Here is a 13,075-nt window from a genome sequence, read left to right on the forward strand (position 1 = left end):
AATGGAACGTCGTTTATGCGAGTTGATTGGAAAACGATCCAGCAAAGACGACCAATTGTTGGCTGTTTTGTGTGGATGAAACGATTCCTGTCATTAGAGCGGAATGCTAGCGGTTTCTACAATTTATTGCAATTATGGGCCGCTAGCAGCGTCCGGTTTTTCGCGGTTCACAATCTTTAGCGATTTGAAATCGAACTTCGTACAGAACCGTGTTTTTCTTATTATTACCATTATTAGTGTCGTGAAATTACGAGGTGGATCGTAGATCGAATCGAGAGCAGCACGGTCGTAGCGCGCGAGCAGGCCATCGTTAACGTAAAAACGCGCAAACGTGGATTAACCCGAGCACAAATTTTTATTAGCCACGATATTCGCGCAAGTCATAGAGGAACGCGAACTATTTTTTCTCGAAGCTCGTCCGTCGAAATCGTTATCGATCGACCCGATGTGTTTCAAGTTCTTTGGTCTTAAATCAGCCGCGGTGCGCACCAAATTTGTGTGCCGTCCCGACTCCAGAGATAGCAAGGAACGCGGCGTTTTACACAAAACGCGCCCGGTAAATCGGATAACGAAGATTGCCTCCATTCTCGATGCACGGTATGTAAACAAGACTGTATAAAATCAGCCGGTGGAACGGGCGAATTCATTTATGCAAGCGCGTCGATGCATCTTAAGGGGGCACGATTACCAGCGCGACGCTGTGACATGCCACGTGAACGTACGTATACATTTATCACGGAGGTTGCGCCGGCTCGCGATCATGCCTGCGCACCACGGACAATAAAGGCAAAAGGATCGAGAAGAAGCCGCGTAAGAAGCTGTATCGCGTGCCAAGTCCTGCTGAGAGGAGGCAGATAGATCCGTTCGTATTAGCATAACTAGGCAACCGACTTAAACGTGTACAAGAACCCATCGAAGAAGCGGACACCGCCCATTTTATTCCACCGATCGGAATCCTTAATCAGCGGCGCTCTTATTACGAGCCGTTATATTCCGCGGTTCCAACTATACCCGTTCGCTCTATTCGCGACTCTCTCTCTCCTTTCATCCATCTGGCATCCGCCTCTTGCGCGCTCGATTGCTCCTCGTCGGCCCCGGTGGATCGCGGCGCACCTTGCTTCATCTCGGAGGCGCAAGGACGCCAAGAGCGGGCAGCGCGAGAGAGACAGCCGATCGGGAATGAAAGAAACCGAACGAAATGGACGAGGAAACCGGAGGAAGGGACGACGGCAAAAAGAAGTAGAGCCCGATATGGCGAGCCGCTGTCGTCACTTGTACCGAGGCCTGTGTTCCTCATTTATTATTTAATTATAGATTTATTGCTCGGCCGAGTGATCGGTGACGCGACGATGCGCAGATTCGATTGTACGACGCGAGGCCGGGCCCGGGGAAAGGACGGGACGCGTGCACCGCCGCGATCCCGCCACCAATTTGTCTCCGTGATATACAATAAAAGCCGCGCGGTAAAGTATTTCGTGGATGAAACTTTTATAGAGTGCGTCTCGAGAGCACGAACGGGGGGGATCGATCGCCGGATCGGGGCATAAATCAGACCCCCGACGATCTATCGATCCGCTCTAAAGGACATAACCGATACCTCGATAGGAGACGTATAGGCCCCCGTTATATCGTAACATTCGATTGTACCGCTCGTTCGGTGAAGATCGTCATTCTCCTACCTCTTCGTATAACGTGGTTACATTTAAGTCAGCTGTTGACATCGGACATTACGCCTGTATTACTTCTATACTAAAATTCGCGTGATAACGATTGAAGGTAGGAAAGTTGCTGCGTCCGTTCGAAGTCTACGACAAAGTAAGGGGAGGATAGACAGGCATGTCTATTCTCTCGACAAAAGTTCCACTAATAGACCGAAAGTGGCGGCAAGAGCGAGGGGATCCTACGCAGGTGCTTATAGGTATTCCGTAGCCAGCAACAGTTAGTTATTTCTTGTTCGCGATGTTGGCAACACGTTTTAGTGTCCATAGATGGCAGGGCGGCCCCTCAGTCAGTTCTGCCAACGCAAAAATCCCGCATTGATTGATCGGCCCGCAGCAGCGGAGGCAAAAGCAAGAAGGTCGACGGTACGAGCCGCGGAAAAGAGAAAGGGGCAGGAATGGGGAACGGAAAAGAAACGAGGGGAGGACGGTCACGGGAGAAAGAGGCACGAGAGGGTCGGCAAGAAACCAAGATGAAGAAAGCACCGGCCGTGGTTGACGTTGCTCCCAGATATACACAGGGGCGAAAAACCTCTGGAATGAAAGCACCGGCAGATAGCGCCTTCCGGCTTTTTAATATGTTCATAATGCGGGCACGTTTTTGACGGGTCTGTTGCTTGGACCACCTCTAGATCGTCGAGTTCTTCTGTTACTGGTCCCCCAACCACGAGACCGTCCTCTTCGTTCCATCGTTCGTTCACGCACATACGTTCGTACGCTTCTTCACAACGGAAGCTGAACGCTTTTTGCCGGCCCCCGGGCCAGTGACATAAAATATGTCTCTGTTGCGCTCGGACCACGAAAGTTCCTGAGCTTTTTAGCCGCCCTCGGAGACTGGGTGTCTGTGCGGAATGTTGATGGCCCGTCATCGCCGCGTCGCTTCGGATGGAGCTATTACGCGCTCGACTCTTTGAATATCGCGCATTTTTAGAATAACCGAACGTTTTTTAAGCCGAGCAAATCGTCATGGAACTCCGTATATTATTAAAGGATATTTAGAGATCGCTAAATAATTTCTCCTTCTAATATTTTCTCGGTTTTTAATAATCAATTTCATTTTTACTATCCAACAGAATTTATTCGTATCTATTTAATTTCGATTATGCAAGGACGTTTTAGATACGATGGTGGCAACAGCTTAGTATTCATAAATTGATACGATGAGTCACAATTAATATGGTTGGTTTCACTCACCGTTAGAATACAGCAGATGCAGGCTATACTGGATGCCATTGTTCGTTTTCTGGCCCTCGGATTCCTGAAAACAAACGCGTATATTTTTATGTGACTATTAAGAAACAAATATTCTCGCTGAATCGATTCAATTTCAAATTTCGAGAACGTATTTTAACGAATCCAGAACGCGAGACAGTGAAATCGTGGATGGTACCGCGTGAAATTTATCATCCCTTAATTAATCGAGCCGACGTCTTCGTCGATTACAAGGTCTACATCTATCCGCTAATTGATTACGTCTACGCGAGCGAATTTCGACGTTAAATCCCGTTAATCTCGCTAAATTTCTTGCGTGCTTAAACCGTTTAAAATGGACGGGTGCGCGAAGGAAACGGAGATTCGTGGCCGCCCTCCCTCTCCGCCCTCGCGCGCGTTCTTCGCACCCCGTTCTATTTTAATTAAGTGCACCGTGACGTAACTCTCGCGCGCTCGGCCCGCGCTCCACCTCACGCTAATTATTAATTTCTTGATGTGCCGGTAAGAGCCGTGCCATTACGTATGGCGTGCGATGCATAATTATCATCCTGCCCTGTTGACGAGTCATGCGTGCATCGCGCCATATGCCGTAACCCGCGGTAATGCATTTTCAACTACCTACCCCTGGAACACCCTGGACTGAGCACCCGGTTCCGTGGCCACGACATTTACCCGTGTTATACGTGATCCTTCGGCACGGGGAACACCGATTACGAGGCCAGTCGAGTTGTTCCGACAAATATACGTAATTACTCGGATCAAATCGTTCGCTGTCATAACTCTGCGTTGAAATTTAATGCCGTTGGAGGTACGCCATTTTCGACGAGATAGGTTACTTCCCTTGTGGCACTTTGCAATTTTCAAGTCACATTTCTTTACGCCAGTACTTTTATATTAATGGAATGTTATGATTTTAATTCGTCTGTTCATCAATTTTGATACTAACAACAGAGAATACACTATCGGAATTGTGCACATCGACTTTAAATAACAGTAGTCACATTGAAATTTGGATAAATAGGCTAATCGTGTTTCTACGAAAATGCAGTTTCATCAATAAAATGAATAAACTCGAAGGATCTTTGTAATTAACAATGAATAACGAAGTGCAATAGATACATGCACAAGTTAATTAAGGTAATTAAGCTAGGTACGTAAGGTAATTACGCAAATGTAGTCAATTAGACAAACTCATCGGCGGCCGGTTTCTTTAAAGCGGCATAGAGTATGGATCATTTTTCCGTCGAAACTTGATTACGGAGCGGTGGATAATCGTCGTTAGGACGTCGATAGGCTGACATCATTCTTCCCTTTTTCCTCGTGCCGTGTGTGCGCGCATTAAGCTCTTTCCTGTCAGTGGCGTTCGTCGCGGCCATTAATCTTTAAATTCGCGAGCGCACGATGGACGTTAATCAGGTATATATGCGGGTCGGTCGATCCACGACTACTTTTTAATTAAACACGAATAAAAACCGGATAGAACGGAGAATGTACGCGGAGACCCTGTATTTACGTAGGGCACCAGTTTCCAGGGAATTGCGCGCTTGCCATCGCGACTGACACGCTCCATTTGCTGGCTTTTATATCTCGTATCACATTATTCGACAGTCAAAATGTATATTGCATACGAATAGTCGATTCTAGCTTAGAGACTGCTTTTAATTAAAGCGGTCGGAAGGAACAATTAAACGCGAGAAGTTATTGTTACCAGTTTACACTTTTGCCATTGGCGGTCATTAAGTTTCTGAAAAAGTTATGAAAATTAACTTGCGGAACACAAACATGAATTTCAAAAAAATAAGCAAACATCCTGAATTCAAGAATTTTTACCCTCGTCTCGTTTTTATATTTCAATTTCAATTTTAAAGGTTTGATACCCATTTTTAACGCATTTTACTTTCCTACATATTACTAGCTAGCGAATCGATCTATGGCCACTCACTCTCGACGCAATTTAAATAATTGGGCGTCGGAAAAATATGTAAATGTTTCCGTATCTCTCCTTGGGAGCGGGGGAGGGCGAGAACAGGCGCGTAGGTGCGCTCGGTCAGGCACAAACGGCTACTCGACACCGGGGCTGATCTATGCTTGCGGTGCATGACCCTAATTAATAGGGAGGCTACGCGATGCAACTGTCCTGGCCATGTGAATTATACATAAACGTGCTCTTACGAGGAGGATGGGCAGGGACGAAGATGTCAAGATAGCCCATGCAAATCGAAGCGAACGAGTAGAAATGGAAAGTGCACTTGTCGACTGACTTACAATTGAGTTGTTCAGATGCTCGCTTCGCGACGGTTCGTGCTACTTGCGTTGAAATTTTCAATGCAAGAAATTAGAATTGTGAGGTTCGAGTTCTGTCAATAGTTTTAGAGTTATTCATTAATTGTGTTTAAAATTTAATTATCCAGTAGAATTCTGTGTAAACATTTTGGAAAATAATGTTTATTTCTTAGTTTTATCGATTTAGCTCACTACTTATAATTTTCTATGCTGAAGTGACGTTCGACAGTAGATTAGGTAATGGTTGCCCTCTGGTAGAATTAGTTAATTGAACGTTCATTAAATTTCATTGCGATGCTTAGATTTCTACTCTGTATATAATACATGTAAATATTCAAAACCAGTGAATATTGTAAATTGCTTTCTTTTGAAAGAAATGACATTAAATTTTTGTTTCAAATCTTACACGTAGTAACAACGAACTACATAGCGTCTCAATGAATTAGCGAACGATTTATAGCGATTAGATTTATCGAGGTTCATACGTCGTTACCCGAGGCGCGAAAGAAGGAGGATGGAACTCGTGGAACGAGGGAAGTAACGTCATATAAGAGCAAAGCGAAAGAAGGCGAGCGAGAAATAATAAAAGGAAATGTGTCCTCGAGGTAGAGATTTTCGACTGAGCACCAATGCTTCTACACCTCATAAAAGTATTATTTATTGTATTCCAGCAAATTTTCCAAATCATTTCAAGAACTTTTCCCGATTTTTGTAAATTGTTTGGAAACAATTTCTCCAGTTTCCTATTACGTAGACCAACAGCCTGCAATTGTTGACATAAATTCATGTCACAATAGAAGATTCCTTTCCTATACTTGGCTCAGTTTCGAGTGCCCCGTAATACACGCGGAGGATCGATTCGCGGCGTACAAACTCGAGGCTCGTACTGGTTCTTCGCATGGCAGGGCGCTAGGAAGGGATACGCGACCATTCGCGTGGCCATCTGTCCGAACAGCCTCTGACGGTGTAGCGATTTCTTTTGCGCAAGAATGAACGCTGTATCGCGTGTGGCAGTCGGCTTTCCCTTAAACAGCTATACTAATTGACCAATAGAAAGTGGAGCTCTAACGATGACCGCGCTGACAATCGCGTCCCGTTCGAGAGCGTTCGCACGGGGTCACGACAGCTCCTACGTACACGAGCCGAGCGTCGTTTCTGTCTATGATCCTAATTTACCAGCTAACGGCCCGATCGAGTCGATCGCGATCATGAACGATTCTTTACCGTAATTGAAAGATCACTCGGATGACAGGGTTTCGCTATGATAGAAAAGTGGTTAGGTTGGGTTGGGTACCAGCGGTCGGAAAGAGAAATTGATTCGTGAACTGATTAGGAATAATTGCGGATTAAACGCGTCTTGTGTACGACATGCGATATAGAAAATGGTAAACGAAGTAGCTGACAATGTATCGTATCAGGGAACACTAGTTTTAACATTTCTCAGCGTCATTCCGCTATAACGTTACGTTTCATGCTATTCTTCAAAAGTATTTGCAATACTAGTTCATTAAAATAATTTTAGAGCAAGCTTAGTATTTTATGTTTTCAAAATTTGGATTGCAAATTAAATTGCAAAAAGCAGCTGACGTTCAAGTTTGTTTGAAAACCACTGTTACGAATCAATCGGAAAACAGGAAGGCATACTAGATGGAATCTGCATTTAAAATTAATTGCTGTTAATCAATGCGTTCACGGAAATATCCAAAGAATGAAAGTACAAGGAGCCTATAATAACTTCATTTGCGAAAATTCTTGGCTTCGTTTCTTTGAACGCGATGAAAATGCATTAGATCATTGAAGCTAGTAATTGGAATTCCACAAACATTTCATTCTTCTAATATTTGCACTGACAGGAAACATGACAACTATACAATTCGTAGAAGACGCTAAATCCAGTTCCATCGCGGGGCGTTAATATAATCGACTGCGTAAATTGTTCGCGTAAAAAGAGAAGAAACGGTAATTGACAAATTTCCAGTGGTAGGAACGATTTAATAACAAATGGTCGATGAGATACGATCGGCGACAGGGGAGGGAGTCACGGACGGACGAAAGGAAATGGAAAATCCGATTATTATTCGTAGGCTGCGCGGCTCGCGTGACCGCATCGATGCTCTTACGATCGCGTCCGTCCATTTCTCACGCAGCCAATGGATTTTCGCCTGTCGGACTAATTGCTGGAAAAGCTGGAGGTGTATCCCGGCGACTATCGATATGTATACGTATAGGCGGAGCCGTTTAATATTTGACGTCACCCCTCACCCCCGATTCCCGCTGTCCACGATGGAAACGGCAATTATCGAGATAAGCGCGCACTCGCGCGATATTCCCTGATGTCATAAAGGTCCACCTCGCCTTTTTCCACTTAATCCCGCGGGGAAACCGGGACTGCTACGAGCATTGAAATTCCAAAGTTGTCACTCGACGCCATCCCTTATTTTTAACGCGATGTTGACGAACGACATCGATTCTCGTACGATACAAGACCACGGTCTTCTTGCTACTTTTTTCTTGCAGGATTGGTACTCGACTCATTTGCGAACTGAACGATTAATAATAGAGTTTTTAAGCGGTCTAATCTTTCATATTAATAATTTATTGTATTGTGTGTCAAATTGCTTTTTTTCAAATATGTAATATTAAAATCGATGTTATTACCTGATCTTTTTCGACGAAACCCATGAAGGAGGTCCTTTCTATCTCGATCGGTTGACCGTGTCGATCGTAAAGGGCGATCACGAAGTGAAAGAAGTTGCTCTTTCTCAAATTACTCGGTGGTTGTTTCTCGAAGTGTGCTCTGCCGACTCCGACCCTGAAAATCACAGATAATACGATTTTTATTACATTTATCGATTACATGCATCGAATTTGAATTTCATTCACTATACGCGTTTCATTGAATGGTGTTACACGTATATTGTCAACGTTTGTTTACCATCGTCTACTAATTAAAAATTCAAACAAGTCACTTCCAGCCTGAAAGCAGTGAACGGTTCGCAAGAACAAATTCATTCAATTCCAGAGATTCGAGCTGAAATTCTTTCCAAATACATTTGTCTCTCAGTCCATACTGTCGCGAGGAATCGCAGGCATTTCGGTACGATCGCCGAGTATGAAGAGTGCGAGCGCTGCGTTGGATGCCGCGGACGATGCACGTTACCAAATCCGGACGTCACGAGTGAGATTCTCTATCGTAGGGTCGAATAGGTATGTCCTACTCAGCCTTGAATGCAATAAGAATGCCCAAACTGGTAGAGAGGAAAGACAAACGAGGCTGTCCGTGGGGGAGCGCGCAGGTGGCCTCGGCGCCTTAAAATCCTATTAAGGTCTCATGTGCTGAGATTAGGCCACCGGACTCCAATGCCATCTTTGAGTAATGGCACAGAAAGTCCCCTTTTCGGGTACGCTACTTCGCATAGGCCACGCGTGCTACCACGCTCCGATTGATCCCGTGGAACCTGACTTTTCACCGAACAGACCTCCGCGATACGATTCATGACGCAGCGTGTTTCACGGTTTCGATTCTGACATGATGTCGCTTTCGATTCTTCCTGTCTGCTTTTACAATTGTTTTTATAAAGCACCGGTTACTTCGAACGTTTCCATTTTCACGAACGAAATTGTCACGAGTAACGAAGTTCTACTTGTCAAACAGTTTTGGAAATATTGCCTTGAATTAGTAAATACATTCTTTACTTTGCAATAACAACACAAGTCGCTGGATAAATCGTTGTATATCAATATTTATCAACAAAGATATTCATATGGGATAATCAAAGATTTTATGTCAATATATACATACATATATGTCGATTATGGAAATGTTCAATAAATTATAGATATTTGTAATACGTCCAATAATTATATATTTGCAGAATTATTGTGAACATTGTAGATTTTTCAAATCTACCACTAATTGCAATTATTACCGTTTATTCTCTAATTACCTATATATGTTCACGTTTTCCTACACAACGTAAGCGATTCTGACTAAGCTATCGGTAGAACGATAAGTGTAACCATTATTTCCTGGTATAAATTCATATTTTCTACGATTACTCAAGACGTGTAATTTTATACCATTTCATAATCAAGATAGACAAGAATATTGCCACATTTTTTGAAATATAGTGGAATGTGTATTTAGTAGATAAGATTTGTCGCAGTGCAACGACACAGCAGTAGAATAGGTAATAAGTCAGACAGTCAGACGGTAGATTCACTCAACATGCTATTCATTAAAAAAGTGTCCCTATAAATGATGTTCCATTGCAAATAAGTAGATATATATTACTCACTGGGAGTAATCGATCTTTAATAATTAATATAATATATTGTAAACAATATATACTCTAATTTAAAAGGACTTTTAGTGATCTTTACCAAATTTTAACGCTACCAGCTGACTATGTCCACACCTTCTCTTTTAGCATCCTCTCAGTTTTTAGGGCAATTTTTAACCTGACTAATGAAGTTCTCAACTTTAAAGTTACGTGCAAAACAAAGCACATTTCCCAACAGAATATCTAAAAGCTTTCAATTCGTTTTTACCATACAGTTCGTAATTTCAAATAAAAACAGGGAAAATAGCTGTCAATGAACCGACGCGATCCGTCGAAGCGCGACAAGCGCGAAAGCGTTTTAAGCCTGGTGCTACACTACCAACCAAAAATTTCCAATTTCTCTAACCATTCTAAACCTAAAACCTACCATTAACATCAATTTACCAACCAACACGATTCTAAACATGTTTTTTCCCTCTTTCAGATTCTTCCATCTGTCTCGCGATTCAAAACTTCTCACTCGTGATCTATACGTTTACTTCTAAGGGTAAGAGACCGTGGAGGGTGGTGGTTGAACTGGTGCAAGCTGCGACGGTTAAAAACCGGCACGGAGAAATCGCATTATCGGGTGGCGGACGCGTAGCATCGCGATTCGCGGCTACGGTGACGGCGCGAACCGATAAACCGATCGCGCGCGGTAGATGCGCGCGTTCCCGGCATCGGGGCAGGGACTCTCGGAGCGGAAAACTGAATCGACTGGACCGAAAATGAATAGCGGCAGTTTTGCAGCACATTTGCGAAATAAATGATGGTATCGGCGGTGCGTTTGTCACGGCAGGCGGTGGGATGTCGGTCTGCCGGCAGGCAGAAGAGGCAGAGAGGCGGTAAGAGGAGGAGGAGGGCGCAAGGGTGCTCGCCAGCCGTGCGTTCGCGGGCAAAGGGGATGGTGAATCCGGTGCACGGGGAGAGAAAGAGAGAGAGAGTGAGAGAGGGAGAGAGAGAGAGAAGGAGGCCACTGGGGTGGCAGAGAGGCCGGGAGGGGAGTGATGTACTGCCCGTGTCGATAATTATCGGTGGCTGATTAACCGGCCGCCGGTTCGCGCCCCATAACTCTCGACGTCCGATTATTTTGCCCCGTTTGCCATGCACCAATTCCTATATAACGTGTAGGCACGTCCTGCCGCGCCTTTACATTATCACCTGCGGTGTAATACTGTCGCACACCTTTTTGGAAACTATTGCGGACTGCGGCGCACCGCCGCTTTGCGGTTTCAAGATTATGCTCGTTAAAATATTTAATTGCGATACGAATGAAATGACCGTTCGCCCGCGGTTCAAGTAACACGCTGTCACCGATTAATCGATAGATTTTTACGAATGCACGCGTCGTTTATGAATCCAAGCTTTGAATACCATTAAATTGTTTTAGTAATTTTAGTAATGTTCGTAAATGTAGAAGGAAGGCAGCTCGCGGTGGATTTTGTACAGATTGTTCGGGATATTTCGGTGGGTGAGTTAGTTGAAAAGAGGGGAACAAGAAAATGCGCAACACGCGAGTACGGAGGGAGAATCTAGGGACCGCGGTAATTTACCTGGCCGTATAATTATAATCACGCGGCGGGAGAACGTTTCACGCCAATATTCCTTTATTAAGCGGCTATTTTTCGCGTCATTTCACTCTCGACGCTTACTGCCCGCGTATCCCGCGTTCAGGAATTACGCTAGTTATTAAATCTCACTCAGACCCAAATTAGTCTTCTTGATAAGCTCTGCCAGCCGCGATACATAGTACAATAGAACCCCGATTATCTCACCAAGTTGGAACGTAACTATCTACTCGATCAAATAATTATCGACTACTCGAACAAAATCTTTTGATGAAGAGAAACCTAGAAGTGCTCTCGATGTAACAGGTACTAATACAGAACCCAACGATATTTGACACGCTCTTAACAAGTGACACCAACGATTTTAATTTGACTAAAATCGAAAGTCGCCGATCTGGCTTATCTTCCGTTGATTTTGTATTGCCTCGAACGTAGCTGTCGATTTGGAAATGGATATTTTTCCATTCGCGAGTCGCGTTCCTTCTTAGAGGGAACGGTTGCGCGATATCGCGAACCGCTCGAGCCCGCAGCGGGCGACGCGGAGGTGATAATTACAGGCTGGATTCCCGCAGCACCGTATCCGGGATTCGCGCAAGCGGAGGTGCACGATTTGCCACGCGGCCGCTTTCGGATAGGAGATAACATTCGCGCGGTGGCGGTGGCGGTGGCGCGGCATCGCCTTCGGCCTCCCGCGAGATAGGCACCGCCGATCCCTCGTAACGCGTTACTTTTCTTTTACCGACGAACGGATTCGATCGGCCGACAAAGATAAAACCGACACTCGCCGCGCGCCAAATACGCAAATGAAGATGTAGGACGCGATAGGTGTCTTTCCGCGCGGTACCAGTTTTTTTCCTGCATCGTTGCGCCCATTGGTGCGCGGGGACGTTACAAATAGTTCTGCGGTTAGGAAAATGCCAATTTAAGGAAAGGAGGTGTGGAAAAAACGTGCGCGAAATGATTAAACGAATGGACGGTCTCTCCCTGCTCGGGCAGGATTCTGCGTCGAAGATTTCTGTCGGATACTGGAGAACGGTTCGGTTCAGAATGAAGAACTGGAGGGAAAACGATGGGTGTCTGTTTTATGTTCTCTCGTGGCCCTTGAATGGTATCATTGGCTCGAAGCTGAGAAAAGCATTAAATAATACTTTAATTCGAAATCATTTCTTTACTATTGTCATTACTAATATTTCTCTTTGTTCATAGTCTTTGTTTACAGAATGCAATTTATGCATTCAGGAATTATGCTGCAGGAAAATGGAGAGAAAAGTACATCAATTCAATTGTATTGCTTTCTTTAAATGAGATCAATGGAAGCAGAGACTTCAATCAAAGTATAAATTATTACCAGTTAAATCGAGCGATAATATCTCGTTTAAAACGCGATGGTATCAGCGAGCCTATAAAACAGAAATTAACTCCGTCTCCTGGCGTTCCAATATTTTCGCAACTTGCCGCGCGCGTGTCGTATCGGGACGCGACGCAGGAAACGGGAGTATATTTTTCATCGATAATTAAATTCGACGGCGGAGTTCGTCGTCGAAACGCGGAGCAACTTTCGCCGTATATCGGCCGCGGTGTAAATATTGACGTGGCCGGCAATTTGCGAGCGGAGATCGTCGAATAATTGGCCGGGCTAGGTCCATGCTTTACGCGCGAGCCGCAACCTATGCTACGCGCGCAACGCATTACGGGCGAAATATGCGGATAATACGTACCCACGGATACGGTTACGAATTCGTGGATAAAGCAATCGCGGAGAATTACAATAAATCCGCAGTTAATGTATACCGCCGGGCGTTAGTTATTACGAGTTGGCCGAAGCGCACTCTATTTACGCTTGCACCCACCGTGATTCATAATGCGCGCGGAGATAATGAGCAATTTGTAATATATCCGAATGTAATTCGCGGCCAGACCGCGTTGCCCGTGGACGATGGTCAATTTGACGCGTCGTCTATTTCACTGGCTC

The 13,075-nt window shown here is 44.7% G+C and overlaps 1 protein-coding gene across 5 annotated transcripts in view; it reads right to left on the minus strand.

Annotated features, from left to right (window-relative positions):
- Positions 1-13,075, minus strand: part of Kn (EBF transcription factor knot) — an 80,633-nt gene that overhangs the window by 64,116 nt on the left and 3,442 nt on the right. For all 5 annotated transcript variants that reach the window (XR_013101841.1, XR_013101842.1, XM_076895052.1 and 2 more), the window contains exons 2-3: positions 7,872-8,025; positions 2,913-2,976 (exon numbers count right to left, since the gene is read on the minus strand). Coding sequence is in view for 3 of the 5 variants with exons in the window: in XM_076895052.1 (XP_076751167.1) it covers positions 2,913-2,976; positions 7,872-8,025 (218 nt within the window). In the remaining 2 variants the exon portion in view is untranslated. The remainder of the gene's footprint in view (positions 1-2,912; positions 2,977-7,871; positions 8,026-13,075) is intronic.

This window comes from Xylocopa sonorina, chromosome 5 (assembly GCF_050948175.1).
Source record: "Xylocopa sonorina isolate GNS202 chromosome 5, iyXylSono1_principal, whole genome shotgun sequence".
Lineage (NCBI taxonomy): Eukaryota > Metazoa > Arthropoda > Insecta > Hymenoptera > Apidae > Xylocopa > Xylocopa sonorina.